Genomic DNA, 25,005 nt, shown 5'->3' on the forward strand with positions numbered 1-25,005 from the left:
TAGAACGATTCAAAAGAAAGAGAAGAAACAAAAGAAGAGCGTATTGAAATTCGAAACGTTCGAAACTGAAACTTCGTTTTACGAAAAATTTAGAACGAGAATATTATTGAACGCTCGGTCGAACGGCACGAATACTCTTAATAACAAGTGTCAACAACATTTATTTGTACACGCAAGCTAGAAAATATGGCCAATCTTCTCCTGAGTCCTACGATGTCGGCGAAACTGAAGAACCGGGAATCTGCGAGAAAGCTTAAGAACGGTTCACCGAAACTTCAGGAGGTGCTGAGGCAGGTTAGTTTTCGCGTCCCGAGATGATTAATATTTTCTTTTATTCGTCTGATCCGCGAGAATGCGCGGTGACAAGCGGGCGGCAAAGGAAGGGGGCGCCCGACGTGAGTGACCCACTTGCACTCCGTCAATGGCTCGAATTTATGAATGGAGCTACCAGTCTATATATTACACCGTAGTCGTAGTAGTACCTTTGGCTCGATAGTGTTGTACGAGTCACTCGTCACTCCGTAGTTACAAAATGATTACGTACTTCCCGTTCACTGTCGATTTTTCAAGATTCGTCCCTCTGTCTTCCTCTAGCCCATCTTTCTTCTCTCTTTCCTTTTTCAAGTTTTCAAAAGTGACAAACACATGACTCACCCCTCCCCACCAGGCCCGGCGTCTGTTCATTCTTGATGAGTTTGTTTCAGCGATGCAGAGATCAAATGCGACAGAAACGTGGTCAGCTGTTCAACAAAGGTAGAATTGGTCTTGACGATGACGAACACGTGCACGAAGTCCTCACAGAAATAGTTAGACGAGAGTTGAGTAGCCTCGGTACATCGAACTGGAGTAATTCGAGTTCTCCACAAGATCTGTTGGATCCCGACGAGGCTCTTGACATAGAAAAGGAAATGCTGGAGGAGCAAGGTATTGAAGTGTTGAGAATATTTTAACCGCAGAAGTTGAAACGATGTTGTCGCAATGATTAATTTCTCATTTTTTCGTTGAAAGAATCTTGGATAATGGAGGAGTATGAGCGGCTGGTTCAGAACGAGGAAGAGATGTTGGCTCTCTTTGCCGAGGAAGGTCTAAGTGAACAAGTTATTTGTCCAATTTGCCAGAGAGCTGCACTCTCGGATGTTAGAGATGCGATAGTATGCAATTTTTGCGGCCTGACTTTGCCATCTGTAGTCAGCGTCAATGATTTGGGAAGAATAATCAATGAGAATGTCAATGCTCACGCCGAAACATGCAGCGAACTTCCAGGCTTCAGTGTTGTCCCGGAAAATAATAACAATTCTCTTTATTTGGTTTGCCAAAGATGCGGTACACTTTCTGTTATAATCTAATGAACTGTTAAGCAGACATTTCAAACTAAATAGCAAAGCTTCACTGGTTTGTAAATTGAGAAAATAAGAGAAGAATAGTTATAATCTAACAAATTGTTAATGAAAAATTTAATAATAAATAACAAAGCTTTGCTGGATTCGTAAAAAAAAAAGAATAGTTATAATCTGACGAATTATTGATAAAAAAATTCGGAACTGAATTATAAAGCTTCACTGGATTATTCGTAAAAAAAAGGAAGATATTTTGATAACCGAATTTATTTCAAAGAAATCCCATAAAAATCGCGAAGACGAAATGAAATATAACCCACTTATTACTATTGACAAAATTCCTGAGGCAAGTTCCAATAAAATATAAAAAAAAAAATCAATTCAATGTGATATACTGCCTAATGAAAATTAATAATTACTCGACAACTTTGTACATAAATGTAATACGCACTTCTAACTTTTAAGTGAAGTTGTTAGTTTGTAGAATTTTCTTGTTACCATCTAATTAAAATGTCACGTGTAACCTATATTTATTTAAATAATTTTCATTCATAAATGTATTTATTCTCCATCTTTTCTAAGTGTTCATAAATATTAAACATTTTCGACAATGTGAATATCAACATTCCTCTATTCTGGTGTATTATTAATTTCGTTGCAAAATTGATTTTCTAGAGATGAATAAATTGTAAAAACTTGTGATAGTAAAACACTTGTTTATGTATCAATACTGCTGATCATAATAAAACAGTATTAACTAAATTTCATTCTGTTTTCCTTCAGGCGATATCAAGAACTTGCGAAAGTAAGAAAAACTAGATGAACACTTTACGTTTAATCACACGGATCATTAGAATTTGTTATAGTTAATATTACGCTCAAGAAAAATGTTAATTAAATTATAGCTTACCAGAGTTAAGAAATTTTATGTTCTTTTATTTGTATATATATATATGCATGTATGTATGTGTGTGGATATATATATGTATACATATATCATTTGGATATAACAACTAGGTGAGTGTTCATGATTATTATGATACATATTGTACAAAACAACATCCATTCACGTAATATATTTTTACCACGTATTGGTCTATGGTTTATACAGTTTTAGAATATTATGTTATTCCAAACTTTGTCAAGGTCATTTGTTGTTTGAAGGCCATCAAAAACGAATAAATAAACATTCGAATAAAATTGTAAATATTGAAAAAAGAATATATCAACACCCAGATCGGCGTAAGCAATAAGTTCATTATCTTTTTTTCAGGCCTCAAAACTCACAATTGAATGTGGTTCATTGCGTTTCGTTTTTACAAATTTTTGACCGTTTGTACTTGAATTCTGACGATCCTCCATACTTGATAACCGCGATCCAAATGACTGAAAAAATTAATTTTTCAATTACGTAAATCAAGTTCGATTATAGGGTGGAAATGTAGGGAACGGATTTAATGTAATCGCGGTAGTCACTTACTCAAATATGTATATTGCTATACATATCATGTAAACGACGTATGCATAACGTCGCACAGGTGAAAGATTTTTTTTAAGGTAAGTACCAATAGGTTGCGTTAAATAATATTGCAGAATAAAGTCACGTGCCGTAAATTGAGTACCAAGCGAAGACTACGGTAATTTTTGCTAGTCAAGATCATCAAGTTATTACGTATTTAAACATAAGATTCTAGTAATGAAAAAATATTTGTAGATGATAAAATTCAAAAAACAAATATCTACCCTTACAGTGATAAGGTGTTACATTAACGAATGAAATGAATATTTATTCTTCTTGTTTCCTTACTAATTTTAAACAACTCAACGATATGCAGAGGTCCTTCGCAACTACATCAGTTTCATCAGACACAACTGAATCATAATAAATGATTTGTACATTATAACATGAAATTTAACAACGGCAATAATAATGAAAATTGGACAAAAAAATCTCATATCCCGTAAGATTAGCGGTTTTGGATACGCAAGATTTTGTATCCATGAGCAAACCTTTGTTACATGCATTTACCAGCAATCTCATTATTCTACTAACACATTTTTCCGCAGATTAGAGGTATTTTACATTTACATTTCAAGTTTTTTTTTTCTCTCAAAATTGCTTCGCAGGCACATATTGAAGAAGACATTTTTAAGGGTACGTTATGAAGTCTGTGTTAGTCGTGCACTAAAGACCAGGGCAAACGTCGTGAACATATTCGTTTATAATATATTATATTATATTACAGAACATAATGTCTAAAATTGATCAACCATTCAAATTTCTGAGAATATGGGTAGTAATTTTAGCATTACTAGAAAACCATAGTGACAAACGAAAAACGTTCAACCCCGTACCATCTGGTAAATTGATAATATTCATTGAATATTACAAAATTACATCACACGTATAACGAGCAATATCATCAGAGCATACCTGTATATAAGTATGTATATTCCTATACTTATAATTTTTGAACGTGTGGTAGAATTAAGAAAAAAAAAAAGTATATAAAAAGATAATGGCACGTGTCATCGAAAATTGTTTCCTTTTTTACTCTCTTCGTTTACATTGCACAAATGTAATTCGCGTCGTCTCCAGAATTAAAAAAATGTTCGAATTTTTGTACCCCGTTAATGTACCAAACTTTTATTCCCTTGTGACGATTTCACGATGTAAGCACTATAATATATGGTATACAAATTGAATTCAGACGCACACATACACACGGACGCGACATAGTAGTACCTATACATATTTCCTGTTAAATAAACCTGATACAAAAAAGATTGTTAATATGTATGGTTTCAATCAACCGATAATATAAAAAATTCTTAACATTTTTAACACTTATTATCTACATATACATATTTTTTGCTTTTACCCCGTCAGCTTTCTTAACACATCTAAGTATACATACCCTAACGTATCTTTATACTCATTGTTTAAAAAATATATAATCGTAATCGTTATACAATTATGTACTCTGTGATTGTTCGGTTTAAACTGTTCTTTTTTTCCCTCTAATTATTTCCATGGGATTTTTCATTGGAATCTAGCAATGTCCTCAGCTGAGTTCCAGCGGCACTTACGAAACTATGTCTAAATTACCCCGTTAACGATAGCAAGTAACTGACAAAGTTCATGAGACATGGTCCTTTAGCCACCATACGATAGGCGATAGATTAAGACAGAGTAAAGAGAAGAGGTAATGTTGCCAATTGATAAGATCGATGTAGACATAACATAATGTATTAATCCGCCAGTGATGACAAATTAATTCTATAAAAATTCTGCAATGAAACTTCAATTGGTCGGTTTAATATCTTCTCCGTACTGAAATATCCATGTATGTATGCTCGTACTATCTCACGCCGGAGGTTTTTGCCGCTTGTAGAATTTCAATCGTATCGTGATTTTTCACAACATGCCCGATACAGACTAAAGGTTTTCGACTATAAATTTCATGGTAACTGTCCTGCTTTGTTTATGCCCGTTACGTACGCATTGAAAGTTCTGTAGGTACAGTATTTTTTTTCAACACCTCATAAAGTTTATGATTTTTAAGGGCAAATCGTCACTGAGCAGGCCGACGCTGATCCGTTCGATTAACAGCTGCCAACGCCTCCTCGGGAAGACGACTAGGGTCTGATAAAATATCAGTTGCTGTACAAAGGCACCTCAGAGAGTTTAGAACAGCTGAAAATTAAATTAACCACAAAAATTAACAAGATAAAACGTTGAAAATTTATAAATTCAACAACTATTTCACCTATCTTTCTTCCGCGTCAAAGCTATAAAGTCGAGAGAGCTCACCTGGCCTGAGATCTACAAGGGAACAGTGCTGCTCTACCCAAAGCATCGTACTCCTGTACAAGTCCTCTAGGCTCGCGGTAGACACCGAAGTATTGAAGGAAACCATCAATGGCTCAAGTAAAATGCTGAACTGTGTTTTAGAGTCAAGGAATGTTAGAGATATTCATTTATAAGTAGATTAGTCAGTCAAGCTTTAGTCATCGAGAAAGGATACGATCCAGAACTTCCAATTTTCACGCGTCCGTGTTCGCACGTAGTCATCAAACATCTCCTTCATTTTACTTGTCCTGTGCCTGGAAACCGGGGCTCCGGTTGCAGGAAGCATCAATTGACAATTGCTAAAGAAAATAAAATTCATTGTTGCGACCGGCTGAAGTAAATCGAATGACACGACTGTGTCAATATTTCTTTGCAACGTTTGCTTCACCTTATAGAAGAATTGAGGCATTCTATCTGCTGTCTCAAACTGTCCATTTCGTCTTTAAGCTGATTCCTCTCCGCCCTGAGTTGCCTGACATAGTCAGCCCCCTTTTGCAGCATAGCAGCCTTACTCAATTTGCTATTAGGATTTTGATTCAACTGAGGTATTAAACTGTGCAGCATGTCAAATCCATTCTTAATATTGTATCTCCGTTTCTGCTCGGCATGAATGTGCCCCACTCTTCGTTGTTCCTTATACTGCCCTCGCTCAGGGTCACCCTTAACGTAAGTCCGACTCGGCGACAATGGGCTTCCTATACTCATCGGACTATGAAGCGGGCTAAGACTTAGGCCTTGCGGACTGTGCGCGCTAGAATTATCTTTCGGTGAACCAGGGCTGCCGATTGGTTGCTGTGGCTGACTGTTGGCACCGAGCAAGATTGGCTGCCCGCTCGACTGCATCACCCGTGCGGATTAAAGTTAATGTCAAATATGACTGTCAAGACTAGAGAATTTGCAATCAGATATTTTCATCAAAACTTTACCTGCTGCTGCGTCTGTACAGGAGTCGCTTGAATAGATTGAACAGTTACTGGTGTGGTAATAAGGAGAGTTGTGCCACTGGTTTGAGCAGGAGACTGAGCCGACGATGGCATAGGCAATATGTGTTTTACTCCACTAGGTTGACTGACGGGCGTCACTTTCTCAGGTCCGCTACTAACTGTGTAAAGGTTCGACGTGTCTGCAAGGGAAACGGGAGGATTATTATTCGGTTAATAGTAAAATGTAATATGAAGAAATTTCTCGTGCATCTTAACGTACTGTTGGTAAGCAGCTGGGCAAGTAGAACGTTGTTGTTCAGATTGAGCGCAGGATCGCTAACTGCTGAGACTAGGGGAGGTGGATTAACTCTAGGAGGCACTAAAGACGAGCTGCTGCGTGATCGATTTCTAGACTTCATTTGGTACTGAAAAAATACAAAAATTTATATGAAATGAAATTCTTCTGTTTTTGTGGTGTTGAATGATCAATCTAAAATCACGAATTATTTAAAGATAAAACCACACACACGTTTGGATCTGTGATCTTTTTACTAAAAGTGTCGGAAGTCGGGATGGAAAAGATAAGTACTAGGGCAAGACCACGTAATTTAATTTGACTTTGAATTATTTCTGAATATTCGATTCGTAACAAAATTATAAGTATCTAGGAACCTTCGGTACAGCAAACACTTCTTCTTTTTCGGTAGTAGGGACAACCGGTCGTGGCAAAAGTTTGGCAGGATGCTGTGCTGGAGCGGTGGGGTCCAGTCTGACAGGTCTGTATTGAAAAGAGGTCCCCAATACTTGTGAGTGATTTTGCTGGGGGGTGGACATCGGGGAGACTTGCTGCGCAGGTAAATTCTGTTGGGCAGAAATATTGAAAACTGTTTTTAAAACCTGAATTAAGAGTAAACGAGATCCATTAACTTGGTGTCAAATTTATTTCTACCTTGTAACTGCTTGAGCCAGTGAACTTGCATTGTTGGGAGGTAAACTTTTGCGACGGAAGAGTGAATTTGTAGCCCTGCACCGGTTGGACCGCTTTGTATGGTTTCGATGTCGAGGTTGCCAATGGCATTGGCCTTATTGTCCTTTGTTGGGTTTGCGGCGGAGAAGGTGGTTGAGAATAATTTTGCACATGGCTTGTCACCGGAGCTACATGGTTACTGGTCACAGTTTGGTTATTGAGCGAATTTATTTGGGGTTGATTAGACGGCGAGTTTAGTTGAACAGTCTGCATCTCCATTGAATAATTCTGCTGTTGTTGTTGCTGCCGTCGTTGCTGCTGCTGGTGTTGCTCTTGCGTAGGAGAAGGTTGCTGATACGTTAAGCTTTGCTGCTGGCTGGTTTGTTGATATGCATTTTGCTGCGCCAAATGATTCGACCTAGTTGTAGATCTGCTTTGTCTACCTTTTCCTCTGCTAGGTTGTCTCGACGGTGTTGCTTCTGCGTAGCTCTGCTGAACGGCGTTATAACTTTCTGATATACTACTCCTGTTGCATGAAATATAGAAAAAAATTGGTCAACACTCGAAGGACTGAAATTAAAATATGATTTAAATAGTAAACTGTTGCGGATTTGAAGAATGAGAGCAAGAAATCATGTATAGTTGCAAAAACTGACATGTTATTTTTGTAAGCTATAGACTGTTGCTGCTGCTGCTGCTGTTGTTGTTGTTGTTGATGTTGCTGCTGCTGTTGTTGTTGATGTTGCTGCTGCTGCTGTTGTTGTTGTTGTTGTTGTTGTTGTTGTTGTTGTTGTTGTTGTTGATGTTGCTGCTGCTGACCGAACAGCTTGGCTGTAAACTGGAGATTCTGCATGGTGTCCGTCTGTTGTTGACTCGTCGTAGTCGTTGAATTCAACTGCGGCTGTATATCCATCGATGGGATTTGGTTTATTTGATTGGCTTGGCTTATGGGCGGCATGAGATCCAGTTCGGAGTAATTATTGTTCAATGAACTGCTACGAAAAACGTCTTCTTCTTCCGGCACCGGTGGTAGTTTTGAGTTGAAGAATTCTGCAGAGATGATCAAAGCCTCGTCAGTTGTTAAAACGACAAATTCTAACTATATTCAACAAAACTAAACGGCTATTATAGAATCTTGGTGATCGGTCAATTAAGTAAACGTATTTTTAGTTAACGTTTCGACCCGGATATGGGCCCTCCTCAGAACGATTTATTTATTTAACTGTCAAGAACAACAGAAAATTTTTTTAAAAAATAATAATACTAGAAGTACAATCAGACATTAAATATTGTAGATGTAATACTCTCAGGGATATTATATATTATTGGTTAGTGAGAACAATTTGATTAATTGAAAAAAGAAAGGCTTAAGGTGTTATTTACCTTTTTTTAAAAAGTAAGTGGACTAAGATGTAGTCGAATTCACAATTTACAATTTGTGGAGACAATGTTCTTTGAGTGACGGTAGTCAATGTCAATCTTCTAGTTATTTTACATGTAGGAGTTAATAGTTGGAAGTCATTAATTAAAAAGATTAAAGAACTATGTTTCTTCACAGTCAATATGTCATTGTGTTAAAAGGTTTTAAAGAAGGTCTTTTTAGCAGTAAAATTAGTTTGCAAAGTGTCCAAGAAGTGGAGCTAGGCTCTTTATGACTATGTTCCTCATGTCTAACAAAAATTATTATTGGTTGAACCGATTGGGTCAACAGGTGAATAACGACTGATGGGAGAAACAAATATGATCCAGAGTGAAGGTGAACCTAATATAAACAATTATACAGAAAAACAAAAATACTTTGTGAAAAAAAATTATGTAGAAAAACTGTGTTATGGGGACAAAAATTTGTGTATCTAGTTAAGGTTAAACAATATTTGTTGTGTGGGCGGAGATTAGAGGTTTGTAAATATTACTTAAATGTTCAACATCTTGTCTAAGATTAACGGAATTGGTGTGACCTACAATGTTGCACATTTCTAGTAATAGTCTTTTATAATAATTGGGTTCTTCACAAAGGATGTTTGTATTGTCGTAGTTAAAAGTATGTTGTTTACTGATACTATGTTTTGTTAGAGCGGTGTGACGTTCTTCAATCTCATGTACATTGCGTTGATGTTCTTTGATTCTGGTGTTAAGGTGGCGGCCAGTTTGTCCGATATAAACTTGGTTGCAATCATTGCAAGGTATTTTATACACAACGTTGGATCGTTTGCCAATGGGGATCTTATCTTTTCCCGTGTCAAAGACTAATTATAAATCTTTTGAATTTTTTCCAACAAACTTGACATTATGTTTGGTCGAGGTCGAGAATTCTTATTCATCAAAACTAAACGGCTGCAATGGCTTACCTTGTAATGGCTCAAGAGTATCCATAAAATCGTCAAGATTGGGCTGCAACGGTCCAAGACTTGGTTGAATAAAATCGGCCAAACTGGCAACTCGAGCTGTGAATAATACAATTTACAATGCATTGATAAGAGAATAAAAACCGATGAAAAAATCATGCGAGTTTATTGAGCACAAAAAATTGTGAGACTATTATACTGACCAATTTCTCTTGGGTCAGGAAAGTGAAATGGTTGATTAGAGCTAATCGTAGAGAACAGGGTATCGGTCATCAGCTCCATGTAATCCTCATCGACCATCATGCTGTGCAAAGTGTCCCCTCCTAGCGTCCCACCTGTTACACCGTACAAACTTCCTATTCCTCCGCCAAAGCCACCCGCATTTCCCAATCCACCATCCCAATCCAACATATCCATCGATTCCAACTGTAACCAGAGAATTTTTTCCAATTTGACAAACGTGTTTGATTCACGTATAGTCAAAAACTGATGCCAAGATTTGCCATTAAAATATATGAAAATGTTTCATTTACCATATCGCTGCCATCTTTGTTTGTCCAGCCGAGTACCTTGTTGCGATAAAACATGCGCCATTTCTTGTACTCTGCCGTAACAGCAGCTAGTTTTCTCTTCCAGTACTTTCCCTCCAAAACTACGGCCTGTAAGACAAACGTGACGATCAGGAGCGTTCTAAAGAAAATCTATTCTAAAACACCAGACAGGGAAGCCAGTACGACTGGCAGAGACAATTGCAACAACATTAACTACTGGGAGCTATGGCGAGAAGAAGCCAAGGAATTCAACATCGTTAAGTGTCAGACTTGGTTGCATGGTTTCCTTTTCATTAACGAAAGAATTACACCACATTTATATTGGTCACAGACATACATCATACATTTATTATTGTATGTAAGCGCTGATTTCAACAGAGTAAGTTTATTTTATCCATTTCATTAAATTTTTCAAATCGCACAATACTTCTATCCAATTCCTAATTCTTTCTAAGAGTTCTTTATTCGCATAAATTTCTCTTACAAACATTGTGCATTATGTCGTTAAATTGCTGCGACAAAGAACTTAATAATTCAACCTCGCAGGGAACTATATAATATTGTTAATTTAATCGTACACTGCCTTACAATACATGCACATACACAAAGAAGCGTGGATAAGACATTTGATAAAGAGTTTAAAAACTATTCGAATATGGTGCGTCGGTGGTTCTCAATAGAGTAGACTTTATAACTATCCTCCACAGCTCTCCTAAGAATCACGAAGTTATAGAATCTCTTCAAGTTGGTGACTAAGTAGAAAAAGAAGACAGGAAGAAAAGAAAAATAGACATTTCTTGTTTGAATTCTACCATTCGCATGTGGCGATACTCAGGAATCTGTGTTATACTTTTATGAAACGTTTCGATGAAAAAAAAACGTGCTCATTCTTGTTCCGTAGAATTATAAACTAATCAGACGTTATCGTCAGCGCGGAAATAAATTTTTTTTCTGGTAACTAGTCAGTCATGAGAGACACTGCACCCTAGTGAACGTGTGTGATCCGTGTCCCTGGCGATGACACGAGTGTTCCAGGGGTTAAACAAGATAGCGACTGATTTGCCATTTTTTACGTACGTGAAATACGTATGTTTAATATATTTTTCCGTATGTTTAGTTTTCGTCTCGATACGACAATGTGTAGCGCTCGCGGTTTCTTTCAGTATGAGCCGTTAAGCTCTTGCGAGATGATAACTTTATTGGATGTATTAAGTGGCGATAATAAAGGAACGTTTACAAGGCTTACGATCCCATCTATGATATCTCTTTCCAAATACATAGGTTATCAGACTCAAATCTCTCTGTGTGTGTGTGTGTGTGTATTCTCATTTACGCATGTATTGTCGTATACTTGGCCGCAGTGATTTTCGCAATGAGACGGCTTATTTTTTCGTCGAGTAGGTTACGTTGGCAATGCGGAATTAGGCCGCAGCGCCACTGCCGGCCATCCACGAAACAGGCTCCATTTTTGTAAACATAATTTAACAGAGTGTACAGTTGTTGGTCGAAACGTAATTCCATGAGAATTTCACGTTTTCCACATCAAATTTACGATTTTTCCAGATCAACTTGAAGTACGCGATAAATGAAAATACGACAGAAATATAAACAAGAATAGTTTATTTTCGCAGCCTCGAGATAGATACAGGTGCGATATTCAAAATTTTTAGAGTAATTCAGAATTTCAACGTCAATTTTGAAGATTTGGCTAAATTTTCATGAACCTATACTTAAGTTTACAAGATTCCAGACACGTCATGAAATTCCATGAGATTTCCAGGTTTTTTCATGAGGGTTTTCATTCGATTAATCGGAAAAAAAAATCGATTATTTCTAGTCGCTCTTAGCGTTATGTTATGTTATGGGGCTGCGGGCTGATTCGGCATTGCCAACGTAATCTACTCGGCGAAAAAATAAGCCGTCTCATTGTGAGAATCACTGCGGCCAAGTGTACGTACGTGTGTGTCCGTATTTCTCGCAACATCTCGCCGCCATCCCAGAGATAAGGTATTCCGCCCATCCATACATAACACAACTATTACACACATCGACGCCGATATTACAGATATTGCATACTTAGCTTGAAGATAGAAATATAACAATAATAAATTAAAAAAGATCACTTACCTCTGGTTTATTGTGCGTATCGACATCCAAGGGCGACGCAAATTGGCACACCAGAGTGTTTTGCTTGAGTATAACTGAAAAATCGGAGAAAGACAACAATTAGATAAACATTTGACGGAACAAATTTTATCAACAGATTTTTCCAATTTAGAATATTACTACAAGCTTCTATTAAACAAGGACCGAAGTAATTTTTTGCATATATATATATATATAATTTTTTTTTTTTTGTTATAGAAATTCTTAATTGACGAGTAACAAAAAAAAAAAACAAACAAATCACGAATAACGTGGTTCATTTATATATTAACTTAGCAGTGATGTGATCAAGTTGACGAAATTTTTTTTTCCTCATTCTTACAATAAGAAGATATCAAGAACTGATCTGCACTGTTTGAAGGATCTGCAGCTGCGATCGGATCGAAGAAGAAGAAGAAGAAGATGATGAATAACAATTGCACCGTAATCGTGTCTTTCCGAAGCCGTTAACAACCATGCAGACTATTAACGATACTAATTAACTTCCCACAATTTCATCCATAGAAGAATCGAAGACTTCTTCCTTGTCTGCGGCGTGATTAACAACGAACGCAACTGGATTTATAACGATCCCGGTCGTTGTTCCGATACCGACTTTGCACCGTTTCATTTTGCAATATGCCGTAGGACTGCAGGACGCCCAGGATTCCCCCCTTTTGCCAAACTTCAACCGAACCGACGATTTGAAAATTTCCCTTACTTCCGTTTTGTGTCTGACGTAGATATAAAAAAATACGTCTCTTCTTAACCGTCCTCCACGATAAACGTACCAAATTTTCGACGTCCCTATAACTAATTAATCAATCAACCCTCCCTCCAATCACCCTCAATTCCGTTACAAAATCAAGTTTTTTTTTTTCGCGTATTTTTTACCTCCCACGATCGATCAGTGTAACGTAATAAAAGCGTCGTTTAAATTTTTATGGTTGAAGAAAAAAAACAAAACAAAATGACTAAATAAAAAATGAAATGATTATATCAGGTAAAGGAAAGAAAAATCTACGTCATCAAAACTGAAGAAAAAAAAACGTCAGTTATAACGAATTCAACAACAACGACCGTAAAAATAAACAATAAGAAAACCGGCTGGATCACGTATTTTAAGTTACTGCAAAGTATATGGTTATAGGAAGCGAATTTATCGATAAATTAGCTTCTACGTAGAACGGCACCGATTCTTGTGATTGTCGAGCGTGTATCTGTTGTGCGATATATTTAACGGGATCAAGTCGTCTCGACCCGAGGAATCGCCAACGTTAAACTGACGAGAGAGGCGCGATGATAAAGGAGCCGGAGGTTCAACGTATCCGCAATATATGTAAGCGTTAATTGGCGAGATTCAAAGGTGGGGACAACAGAGAACGATTCTCATCGTCGTTTCGTGTCTCACGTGCCGTGCCCGCTTGGTATCGCTATTTTTCTACTATCCCCCCCCCCACGCTTCTTGACCAAAGTTTTTTCACTAAAATATTTAACGGTAGCAGCGCTGCCAACCCTAAAGAATTTAGAGTCCGTTTAAGGAAAAAAGGAAATATTGCCCTTCGGGTAGGAATCCGAAGAAAATCTCAAGATCTTTGACGAAATTTCATTACCGATAACGAAATCTCTAAATATTGTCTGTGAAATCGAAACGACAGATTAAAAATCAACCAATTGTCAGATTCCTGAGAAAATATGCACCAATTAGACAGCGTATGAGATTTTCAGAGGCAATTATTTGACAAGTTGGTGATCCTAGATATTAAAAATAAAAACATATTATACGAGTTTCCAATATCTTTATAATTACAATTCGGATTCCATAGGATAGAAATCTGTCCCTGCACTGAGAGAAATTTAACTATTTTCATTTTTTACCACAATCGAAAAACTAAAACATACCGTGTAATCGTGTATTTACTGCGTTTCGATAGCGTCAAAGAATGAATCTTGAAATAGAGAATTATAAAGAACTCGCAGAATTGTTTTGGCGCGATTTAAGGAAATATTCGTCCGATAAGTTGGCAGCGCCGATTGTCGGCCGTGCCGCAAAAGCACGTGTGAAAATCGTGCGGCTGTTATGCTGCAGGGGAGACAATTACCGGCCAAATCTAACGATCTCAAATTGTAATCTCTCGCGTCGTCCAACCTTGCAAAATAACTATTTATCGTTAGTCGCGCCTTTTTTCCGCTAATTCCCACCTGCCGCATGTCGTGCGATCACGTTTATTATACTCTATATACGTACACACACATATATACACATATGTATATGTATATATACGCACAATCGTTATCGCCTTTTCACAGATTAGAAAAACTTGTGTTATACGTACGAGTTTCTGTATGTAATAATAATGCGCACCTTTGGACCGACGGACGTAAAAAAAAAGAAGAAAAAGAAATTAAAAAAAAAAAGAAAAAATAGTTACGCGAGGCGCAACTGCTTGGCGGCCAAAATTTTATCAGTTCTTTTCTTCGTTGCTCTAGATACATTACATATATATATATATAATATGTATATGTATATATATAATTATATATATATATATATAATATGTACTTGGAAGTTTACATCACGCGTAGAATGAATTGTAATGTTTATATTCCGATTGGGGTTACAACATTAGGTGTTATATATGAATATATTTCAATATCAGACATGGGAAAATAAGTTATGAAATTTATGAAAACCGTGGCCTTGTAATCGAATCCGATTCAAATGCATATATTATACAATAATCCTAACGAGGAAAAAATAGCTTTGGTTGGCAATAATTCTCTATCCCTGTTTTTGAACTTGTCTCCTCCCTGTCCGTTTGAACTCACTTATCGGAATGCCTAATTACACAACATTATAATATACGTATTATTGCACAAAAGTTGACCGTCGTATCGTATTTAAAAGCTTCGCTATGCGCGCACGCACGAATATCGGATATAATTTTCTTAAGCTTTTGCGGAGTTGTATTTTCTCTCTTTTTTTTTTTCTTTTTAAATACAGAAACGATCGTATCTTATCGGACTTCATTACAATGTAACGGTGTCGCATTATCGTTACTCACACTGCATGTGCCAGCATCTCCATATCACGTTGTTCAAACGGATTTTGTCCTTCCACCGGAGTCTGATACCTTTGAAACGGTTCCATTTTGGCGATGTCAACTTCTGTCTGGAACAAATTTTTATTTCTCATATAGTACAACTGTATATACGATTATACGTATAAATACATACATGCGTGTGTGTGTGTCGTAAGAAAAAAATTACGATATTAAAGTTATTGGTAACGAAACATTTTGGGAAAAAACATCACTTATATTTTCTTATATGTGTATACACACACACCCGCACACGCATACACACGATTACTTTGAAGGAACGAAGATTTCAAAATATTACTATGATTTCTCTTGTCATACGGTTTACCGAATTTCAAATAATTCGAAGCTCCCAAAATAACGGTTTTTTCCCCAGCACGAATCGTCGTTAAGATAACGTAATTAACTTCAATATGCTGTAAAAAAATTCCCATTCACGAAAACATATTGCCAAGCATCTGTATAACCCTGAATTTTACAACAATTTTATTTTATATTAGAGGCGAGATAAGCTGCCTGATTAGAATACCGTATAAGCTTAAGTTAATTCTTCCGTCTCTTTGATTTTTTTCCTTATTTTATTCTTTTTTCTTCTGATTTCCTTCTAATTGGTGATTTCGAAAGAATGTAATAAACAACGATGATGACGATGATGATAGTAATTAACGAGTGTACGCGGAGCATTCCACATTTCACGCTCCCATTATCACGAGGTGTTTGAAAATCACATTTCGAATCATAGAATCTGTGCGAATTATATCAGATTTTTAGAAATGGCGTTTTTTCGATTGGTTTCCCCATGTTTTTCTTTTTCTTTCAAATTTTACCGGTGGCTAAAAAAAGACTTTTTTTTTCGAGTCGGTACGAACATCATACTAAAAAATGATTAAAATCGATGAGGGTGAGGTACATGGGCTGCTGATTTGACGTGGAATGCCCCATATGTGTGAATTAAAAAAAAAAAAATTTCCACATTCTTACGCAACTCCGTGCCTACTGCGGATTGCCCCGGGGCAAATTATCTAAAACGTACTTATTATTACAAGAACGTGTCTAGAGTTAAACCTCTCGAGCCTTGCTGCCGATCGGCTTGCCTACAACTTGCGAGAGTCTCGCCTTTTCCTTGCTTTGCCTTGTCGCATTCTATCGGCACCGAATTTCCTTATAGTCGGTGTAAATATATGAACATACGTGTTTTTGATAATTGCAACGCAAAATCAGTTCCTTCGGTTTACTCTACTTTTTTTTAGCTAAACAAGGCTTCAACGTCAATTTATTCTTGCACGAGTATTAAATTTTCGCAACGGTTGCAGGAAAATCTAGCAACAGCGATCGTGATGATAAAGAATAGTAACGGACACTAGACTTTCCGGTAACATCTGTAAAACTAATTTTCATTTTCTACCTAGAACAATATTTTTCGATTGTGGTAAAAAATGAAAATAGTTAACCGGAACTATAAATTTCCCCCGGTGTGTACGTATACGTGACGTTGTTGAGAAACGTGTACTATCATTATTGTTATTATCATCGTCATTAATATTATCATCATTTTTAACATTGTACAACCCGGAGTATAAAGTGGGAACTGTAAACGACCGAGTGTTACACATAACATGTGACGTCGGGATATCAGCTGCTCGTGCCGACGACGAAACGAAAGCGAAACACGCTCGTGTCGATGATGCATGTGTCCGTAGGCATGTATGCACGTACGTGTGTATAAACACGTATGTATAATATCGTATGTAACAAGACGCGCCTACGAAGGAGGCTCGTCGTCGGTCTCTCCGATTCATCCACGTGTTTTTGTCAATTGCCTGTGTACATGATCTACCTTATATAATACCGTATATTCCATACATGTATACAGCAAAACACGAGAGATGGAAAGAGAGGGAGAGGGAGTGAGAGAGAGAATAATTAATTAAAAAAAAAAATTACAATTTTATATGCCTCTATTACATACCTATATTGTTGACTTGACAATAAGAAGAGGGAGAGAGAGAGAGAGAGAGAGAGAGAGAGAGAGAGAGAGATAAGTTAGTGTAAAGTCGAAACTTGGATGCCTAATATACATACACAGATGTTATGTAAATGTAGGGAGGGGTATGCGTAACATTTAATTAAACATGACCAAGCGTATTATTCAATTTAGAGTATCATATTATTATACGGTAAGTACACGAAATTGTCTCTCCGCCGTCATATAAAACGATTGCGGTGTTGTACCGTTAACCTTGTGATTGTTTGTCGTTGTTTTAATTTCGTTGTATGCACTACGGATGTACGCTTGGGGAGAACGAATCCGAGACGGTTAATTTTTTTCCACTAGACAGTTAAGTTGGCAACACTGAGATACCTGCAGCGCCACGGTCGGCCGAGCGCGAAACAAACTCGATCTCAATAAACGTAACACAACCCGTGACCGTCGAATCAAACAATATTAGGGTGGTCTTTGTTTTTGGGCGTTGACGATTTTTTTCCGTTCCACCCTCCAAATCAACTTCGAACGATGCAAGGCAAACAAAATATAAAAATGAGCTAATTTTCAAAGATTTTAACCTCACTTTCGAGATATTCCGCTTTGTGATCAAACTTTCTCACGGAAATATTTACATGGAAAAAAACTTTTTTTTTTTTTACTTACTATATATTTTATCGTAAGAGTAACAATGTTCCGAAAAATCTGTAACTGCGAAGGTTTCAGTTGGCACTAGTGTTACTATATTGCCAGGTACGATTATGCGTAATTTTTCTTCGAACTATTATCGAGACGAAGAAAAAGAAACGCACCAACAATAAAATTAAATGCCACAGCATACCTGCGATGAAGATTTTCATACCCTCTGATCTCTCGTATCCGATCGTATTATACATTGAAAAAATGAATTTGTTATTTTCAAGAAAGCGAAAAAAAAATAAATAAGTAAATAAATAATAATCGTATAATACGTAACAAAATAAACCAATCAATGAAAAACGAGACAAAGTAATGCAATAATAATAATCATACTGTGATAATCGTCGGTTATGCGAGTCCTATTTTTAAATTTCTGCCGTATAGATTAGGCCTAATACAGGTGTGCCTGGGTATAATAATATCAATCTATATAGGATATAGAGATAAAGATAATGATGCATACACATATGTTAAATACACACACACACACACACACACACACATATGCTGTGTACGCGCCTCTAGCGTCTCCACCTATCGTCGCAGGTATAATTGTTTCACGCGTACAAGGGGGGAGGGGGGTAGACGACATGGCATGCATGGCTACGTGCATACGTATAACGTACTGTACGATAAGATATCTGCAAGGGTGTTAATGTATCGCCGCGTATAGATTTACAACGATGTTGTTCGTCCTCTGCGACGACGATAAGACAGAAGTACGAGGAGGAGGAGGAGGAAGGAAAGGAAAGTAAAATTTTTTCTGGTATCTTTTGATTCTCACTTCGCCGATTCTCCTTATCGGAGAGACAAAAATTTTTTTTTTTCTTTCGTCTCGTTTCGTTTTGTACTTGGTATACAGTGTTGGAAATATTCAACTTTCAATTTTAACGCGCTTGAATTGTCGCGTCAACATTTAACTTGTACGTTGTACTTTTGTTTTTCATCTAGTAATACGTTCAAAAAAGAAAGTAAAAAAAAAAAAGGATGGAAGTATTAAATTTTACAATACATAGTAACAGTAAGAACATTGACAATAATAATAATAATAATTATTATTATTATACCAAAGAAAAGCAAAGAGCTTCAGGAACTTTAGCGTTTCAGCGGTGCTGTGAAAAAGAAAGATGAAAAGAATAAAAGAAGAAAAGAAAAAGGTTCGCATCTGTATCGGTATTTAGTAAATTCGAAATTCTGTAATAAGTACAACACAACAGTTGCACATATACTATCGTAATATATGTACATACAACAAACGTGACTCAATAACCTGCGGATGAGTGAGCAAAATTTAATTTTGGAAAATCTGCGCATAGACGTAGGAGTTGTGTTTTATAAATATATATCTGTATAATAATACATATACAGGTATCTTACGCATCGATATTCATTCCGTACAAAAATAGCTACTATCTCGTCCTTCTCTATTTCTTTTTTCGCCAATTGAGAGAGAGGGAGAGAAGCATATAAGAAGGTGAACAGCTGATACACACAGACGCATGCATCCGTAGATATATTTTCATGTATCAGAAATAGTTGCTGGCGGTGGCATTGACCGCTTATATGCTAATATTGAATCCATTCTGCCATGCTGGATGCTGCTGCCGCTGCACAAACAAAGGCAAAGACAGGGCCCGAGATCTTGTTTTACTTTACAACTATATTCTCTCTCTGTCTCTCTTTCTTTATCGCGCAATTTCTTATTCTTCTTGCCTTTTTAAACTCAATCGCGGATTCGATTCGCGACGAGCGGACTCTCCGTTCGATAATAATTGATTATCTAGTTTTTCTCGCGACGCGAAAACGGTTCGAATCCGAGGCAAATGATATGTGGGAGAATAAATAAAAAAAATAAATAAATAAATAAACAAAACAATCGCCAGCAACATCGTCTTGGGTCAAATAAGATAATGGCGTAATTAAAAAGGCGCACACACATATATATTGTATTCATATATATATATATATATGTATAATTTCCCTTCCAATTTTACCTACCCGATAAATTAAAGAGATCCTCTAATAATAATAATTTTACGCGATTAATTCGAAGCATTAATTATTAATATAAATCAATGCACGCATTTTTTTATAGTACAATTATAAACACCAGGGTTGTCACCAATTTTTGAGACAAAAATTCCATCACATTTCCAGGTTTTCCAAGATCTAAGACCTAGTTTTCCGCGACATTTTCGCAGTTTCCAGTAAGTTACTAAAACCTAAATCGTTCAGCTTGTTAACTCTGTATTCCGTTGGAATTCAATTCGAATCGTGTAAGAAAAATACAACGTACAAAAAAAAGTCAGTTTAAGCAAATTTCTTTTCTCGGGGATAAGAAGTAAACTTGACACCTCGACAAGTCATTTCTAATTCCTACGATAGAAAACTGGTGTTTTTAGTTTATTCCATGACCAAATTAAAAATCCCCAGACAATTCCAGGTTTACCACAACCCCTTCTAAATTCTCTAACATTGGCTACCCTGCAGACGTAAGCGTATATCGTATGAGACAAATTTTATCCACAATATAGGTATATTATATATTATACAGAGTTATTCGGACTGCGAGAAGCGTCTCTCTGCATAAAATCATGCGTGTACTGAATTATTATCGAACGTGCGTACATATGTTATACATTCTATTTACCATTATTAGCTTCGCGCGCTCAACGATCGGCAGCCTCGTCGTCTTTTCTTATCGGACGTAACTCGCGAGCTCAAAGTCCGATTTCAAATAAATATGTATATATTCGCGTACGTTTATTATAAATATTATATGCGTTATATGAAAAATTATTGTGGAGAATTTCGTACGATTGTGCGAAACGCGATCCTTTCTAATAACGAGGCTGAAGTTAGTCACGTTAACGTGACGACGAAACGTATAGGGAAAAAATCACTAGTTTGCAATTTTATAGTTTCCTTATTATAATTTACTGCACTTTAAAAAATTTCTGAAACCGATAAATATGACGATTTTATCCGAAACGCGAATCATTAAAACAAATTTACCAACGTCGGCTTGATAAAAATTACTATTTTCAAATTTCTAGTGACTTTAAAGTGGGCAAGATTTTAAAATCTGAATTACCGCTTCACCCTATCATATAATTTACTGAATTTCAGAGTTTTCTAAAATTGCAAAATAAGGGTGTTTCCGAAAGGTGAATCGTCGGAATGACGTTAGCCTAACTTAAGCCTCATTTTTAATAAGATCTTGCAATCGGTTGCAAGTCTCGTACAAAAAACAAACGGCACATGCGGAGGCCCTGAACTTCAACCTCGCGGAGTTGAGAGCTTATTTTGCGTAAGTGAAATGATGAGAGTGATTTTTCGAAACCGTTTAACATTATTAGTAAGAGAACGATGGCTATAATAAAATTTCGATACTTTTCATTCGTACAATAATAAAACCGTACGTCGGAAATTTAATGTCAATTAAATGTAATCGTATATCGAATATAACATGCATCATATAAAGATTTAGATATAAGTTTGTAAAAATATGAATTAAGCATATTGTAGGTGAATTAGTCGACTCGATCTAGAACGAATTTTATAATACCAAAGACGTATGAATTGCGTAATACTGAGATCGCCTTGGTAATCCCTCTCCTTTCCGTTCTTTAGTCGGTCTACAAATGACCCATTTGATAAAAAGAATTATTTAATCTATTTATCCTGCAGCTGTTATTATTCTCGCGACAAAGAATTTAAAAAAAGACTAGACTAATTTACTGCAGGATTTACCCGTGGACATTTTTTTTCTTTTTTTTTTTTTTTTTAACTTTGTATGTACCAGAAAAAATTCTCAATAAAACAAATATTACGTATTTGTTACATAATTACGGTGAAGATTTTTTTCATCGACTTTTCGGATAACGTCGCATCTATATAATGTGTGTGCTTATAAATTAGGGTAGTTTTTCTTTCAATTTTTTTTTTTTTTCTTACGAACCCTTCGAAAATTTAGTTTTTAGCTTGAAACGAAGCTGCGTGAAACTGGAACACGGTAGGAAAATTCTAAAAGATGTCTAATCCGGTTTGAATTTTTCAAACACTCTAAACGAAATATCTGGAAAACTCTACAAGTTGGGAAGCTGTATTCATTTTGTAGATAATCGAATCTTGTGATCAATAAAGAATTGTTGTTGTTGTTTATTATTATTATTATTATTATTATTATTATTATTATTATTATTATTATATGATAAACGCGCGCGCGCGCGCGCGCGCGTGTGTGTGTGTGTGTGTGTGTGTGTGTGTGTGTGTGTGTGTGTGTGTGTGTGTATTCAAATGGGAGAAAACAGGCGTAGAGACAAAGTGACGTCCACGGTAGCGGAAGAAGAGTCTGTCAGGTTACAAAATGATCGATCGATCGAATCAATCGCGTCGCGAGTATAAACCGGCGTCTTGAATGGCATAAGAAGAGAAAAAGACGAAGAAGAAGAAGAAGAAGAAGAAGAGTATAAGGTACAGTATTTTACACCAACGACAACAATAATATAACATTATGTACATACATGCGTATTATAACGATGAGAAAAAGGAGTCTCGAGCCACACGTACGTGGCGAAAAACAAATAAATCTTAACGAAGCCAATTGCAGCTTGTTCTTCGGCACGTGAACGTCGACGAGTCGTCGATAACAATAATGACAATAATAACACACGTTATGCACATCGGCGGCAATTGGAATATAAAAGTTTTCTGCCGTCGTCTTTATTATTTTTCTCGGCCCTCTCCAATTACCGCACAAGTTCGTCGTCAAGAAGAAAATCCTCCCGATCCACGACAAATTCGATTTTTATACCTACTTTTCAGCTTCCGATTCGCCCCCCCCCCCCCCCCCCCCCCCCCCCGCCTTTTTTTTTAGAAGAGACAAAAGAATAAGGGAAGTTATTGCAAACAGCGTGGAAATGAAAAGTTGACTTTTCACTAGATCTCGAAATTTCTGAACGACTAGAGTCAATTTATTTCTTTTCAACGATATCTGCAGGAGAACGACTCAACGGATTTGGATGATTCTCGTCTCAATCGACGCAGCTTTTCTCAGCTTGGAACTGACCAAGATCTAAATTTCGTCGACCTCGTTGTTTCTGAGTTATTTAGATAGCAAAATATGAAAGAAGTGAAACAGCATTTGAACTTCCCGTTTTCAAACTCATTTCGAGCTACGACAATAATAACAACAACAACAATAACAGCCGCAATGAAAATTGAATATCGGATTGGATTCCTAATTACCGTCTCAAAAAATCATAGAGATATGAAATTTCAAAGCCGAAGAGCATGTTTTCGGTTTCTCGTCCGCCGTATAGTATCCGCCATCTTGAATTTTGCAAATTTCATATCATATTCGTGATCAGCAATTTCGAAAACCGTCAAGTACCGAGTTTCGTCCGAATCGATTTATTCTGGATTTTGGTCCGCCATATTGAATCCGGCATTTTGTAACATCTGCAATCTAATCTCAGATTCGCGATCAGCGGTTGGAAAAACTTCGGGGTACCAAGGTTTATCAGAATCCTTTGATCCGATCTCAAGATAACATGATGTTTGTTTTCTTTTTTGGGATCGTGTTATTTAAATAATTCAAAAATTACTGAACCGATTAAAGCCAAACTGTGATTAATTCTAAGTTTGGAAAAGCCGCGACAATTGAAGCCAAATTCATTGAAATCCGGTAAATCGTTCTCGAGATATCGTCGGACAAATAAATTGATCGCATACGTTCTCATACGTGCATCAGGGTGGCCACAAATTTTTGGGAAAAAAATTCCCTAACATTTCCAGATTTTCCATAACCTAAAATCTAGTTTCCCCCGACATTTTCCCAGTTCTAGTAACTTACTGACAATAAAACCTAAATCGCTCAGCTTATTAACTCTATGTTCGGATCAAATTCAATTCGAATTTAAGCGAAATACAATGTACAAAAAAAGTTAGTTTAGGCCAGTTTCTTTTTTCGAGGATAAAAAGTAAACTCGTTACCTCGAAAAATCATTTTCAACTACCACGATAGAAAACTGATATTTAATAAAAATCTGTCGTCTGGTGATAACAACAGCTTCCTTTTTGTTTTCTCTAAAAACAGAGATACGAAAAGTTAAAAAACTCATCCGTCAGCGTTTCTTATTCGACTTCATTCTTGCTTCCTCAACGCAAAAATAAGCAAAACTCTAACTCACCTGTAGGCGAGGGACATGCATTGAAAGAGTTTGTTCAGGGAAGTCTCGATGCTCAGCTGCTGTGAGGAGTTTCTGCTGGTCGACGATCCGGTGACAAATTTCTCCAAGGAAAATCCTGGCGGCGCTATTATGGCGAGACGAGCGGCCTCCTCCTCGGGCACGGGAACGGCAAGCTCGTCCTCGTCATCCTGGGCCTCCGCCTCGAAGTCCGAAACCATAAAGTGACCCGAGTGAATCGTCTCTCTCGCATCCTTCGGCTCTCTTTTCACAACCGTCGCCGAGGACGATGACGGCGTTCCCATCGTCGTTGCCGCCTTCCGGTACATAATTTCGGTTTGCATCTCGGCGAAAGTTTATTTCCTCATTCCTCGATTTCAGTCTCTCAATTTACATTAAAATAAGAGTAAGAAATAGAATTATTTTAAATTGTATTCCTCTCGCCTGCCTTTGTTTCGGAAACACTACATGTATTATATATTCGTAAAGCATATATTGTGTATATATATATATATATACACATAGCATAATAATATTAAGATTGTTTTCCCGTTCCTTTCTCTTTTACATACGTAGGTATAATAGTTTACTTTTCCTCTTCTTGTTTCTTTTCTTTTTTTGTTTTTTTTTTTTTTGTTTTTGGTTGGTTCGTTTCGTTCTTTGTTTAAACGGCGAGTGTACTTTGTAAACGGTGCGTGATGTTTTTACCACACGGTGGAAATCGTCGGACACGTGCAACACACACTTGCGCGTACGATCAGCTGTTGTTTGTTGATGTTTTAGTTGTAACGGTATCTGTAAATTGAGAACAAAAAGAAAACTGTTAACGAGTGGTCGAGAAAAACACGTTTTTATTACACGCGTACTTTATGCATGTAAATAATTAACGAAAATCTCTCGCTTTGAAGG

The 25,005-nt window shown here is 36.8% G+C and overlaps 2 protein-coding genes across 6 annotated transcripts in view; one reads left to right on the forward strand and one right to left on the reverse strand.

Annotated features, from left to right (window-relative positions):
• LOC124219060 (RPA-interacting protein) lies at positions 1-2,560 on the forward strand. Its single transcript, XM_046626186.2, has 3 exons — positions 1-294; positions 705-924; positions 1,009-2,560. The coding sequence occupies exons 1-3, from the start codon at positions 187-189 to the stop codon at positions 1,344-1,346; spliced, it is 666 nt and encodes a 221-aa protein (XP_046482142.1). The 5' UTR covers positions 1-186; the 3' UTR covers positions 1,347-2,560.
• The window catches only part of Mondo (MLX interacting protein mondo), a 26,346-nt gene continuing 3,593 nt past the window's right edge, over positions 2,253-25,005 (reverse strand). For 3 of the 5 annotated variants that reach the window (XM_046626160.2, XM_046626158.2, XM_046626157.2), the window contains exons 2-16: positions 24,100-24,891; positions 15,187-15,293; positions 12,104-12,177; positions 9,959-10,084; positions 9,629-9,851; positions 9,429-9,524; positions 7,737-8,130; positions 7,063-7,606; positions 6,786-6,974; positions 6,394-6,538; positions 6,117-6,313; positions 5,579-6,027; positions 5,366-5,489; positions 5,152-5,281; positions 3,104-5,034 (exon numbers count right to left, since the gene is read on the reverse strand). In XM_046626160.2, coding sequence (XP_046482116.1) covers positions 4,913-5,034; positions 5,152-5,281; positions 5,366-5,489; positions 5,579-6,027; positions 6,117-6,313; positions 6,394-6,538; positions 6,786-6,974; positions 7,063-7,606; positions 7,737-8,130; positions 9,429-9,524; positions 9,629-9,851; positions 9,959-10,084; positions 12,104-12,177; positions 15,187-15,293; positions 24,100-24,440 — 3,261 coding nt within the window. In that variant the 5' untranslated portion in view covers positions 24,441-24,891 and the 3' untranslated portion in view covers positions 3,104-4,912. Of the gene's footprint in view, positions 5,035-5,151; positions 5,282-5,365; positions 5,490-5,578; positions 6,028-6,116; positions 6,314-6,393; positions 6,539-6,785; positions 6,975-7,062; positions 7,607-7,736; positions 8,131-9,428; positions 9,525-9,628; positions 9,852-9,958; positions 10,085-12,103; positions 12,178-12,464; positions 13,399-15,186; positions 15,294-24,099; positions 24,892-25,005 lie in introns of those variants that run through there. The other 2 variants (XM_046626162.2, XM_046626163.2) reach the window with 2 other exon arrangements.

Source organism: Neodiprion pinetum, chromosome 5 (assembly GCF_021155775.2).
Source record: "Neodiprion pinetum isolate iyNeoPine1 chromosome 5, iyNeoPine1.2, whole genome shotgun sequence".
NCBI lineage: Eukaryota > Metazoa > Arthropoda > Insecta > Hymenoptera > Diprionidae > Neodiprion > Neodiprion pinetum.

Bases quoted from the DNA above. Each gene is read 5' to 3' on its own strand.
- LOC124219060 (XM_046626186.2), top strand. From the start codon at position 187: ATGGCCAATCTTCTCCTGAGTCCTACGATGTCGGCGAAACTGAAGAAC. The intron at 295-704 runs GTTAGTTTTCGC...AGTTTGTTTCAG, and splicing joins TTCAGGAGGTGCTGAGGCAG to CGATGCAGAGATCAAATGCG. The intron at 925-1,008 runs GTATTGAAGTGT...TTTCGTTGAAAG, and splicing joins GGAAATGCTGGAGGAGCAAG to AATCTTGGATAATGGAGGAG.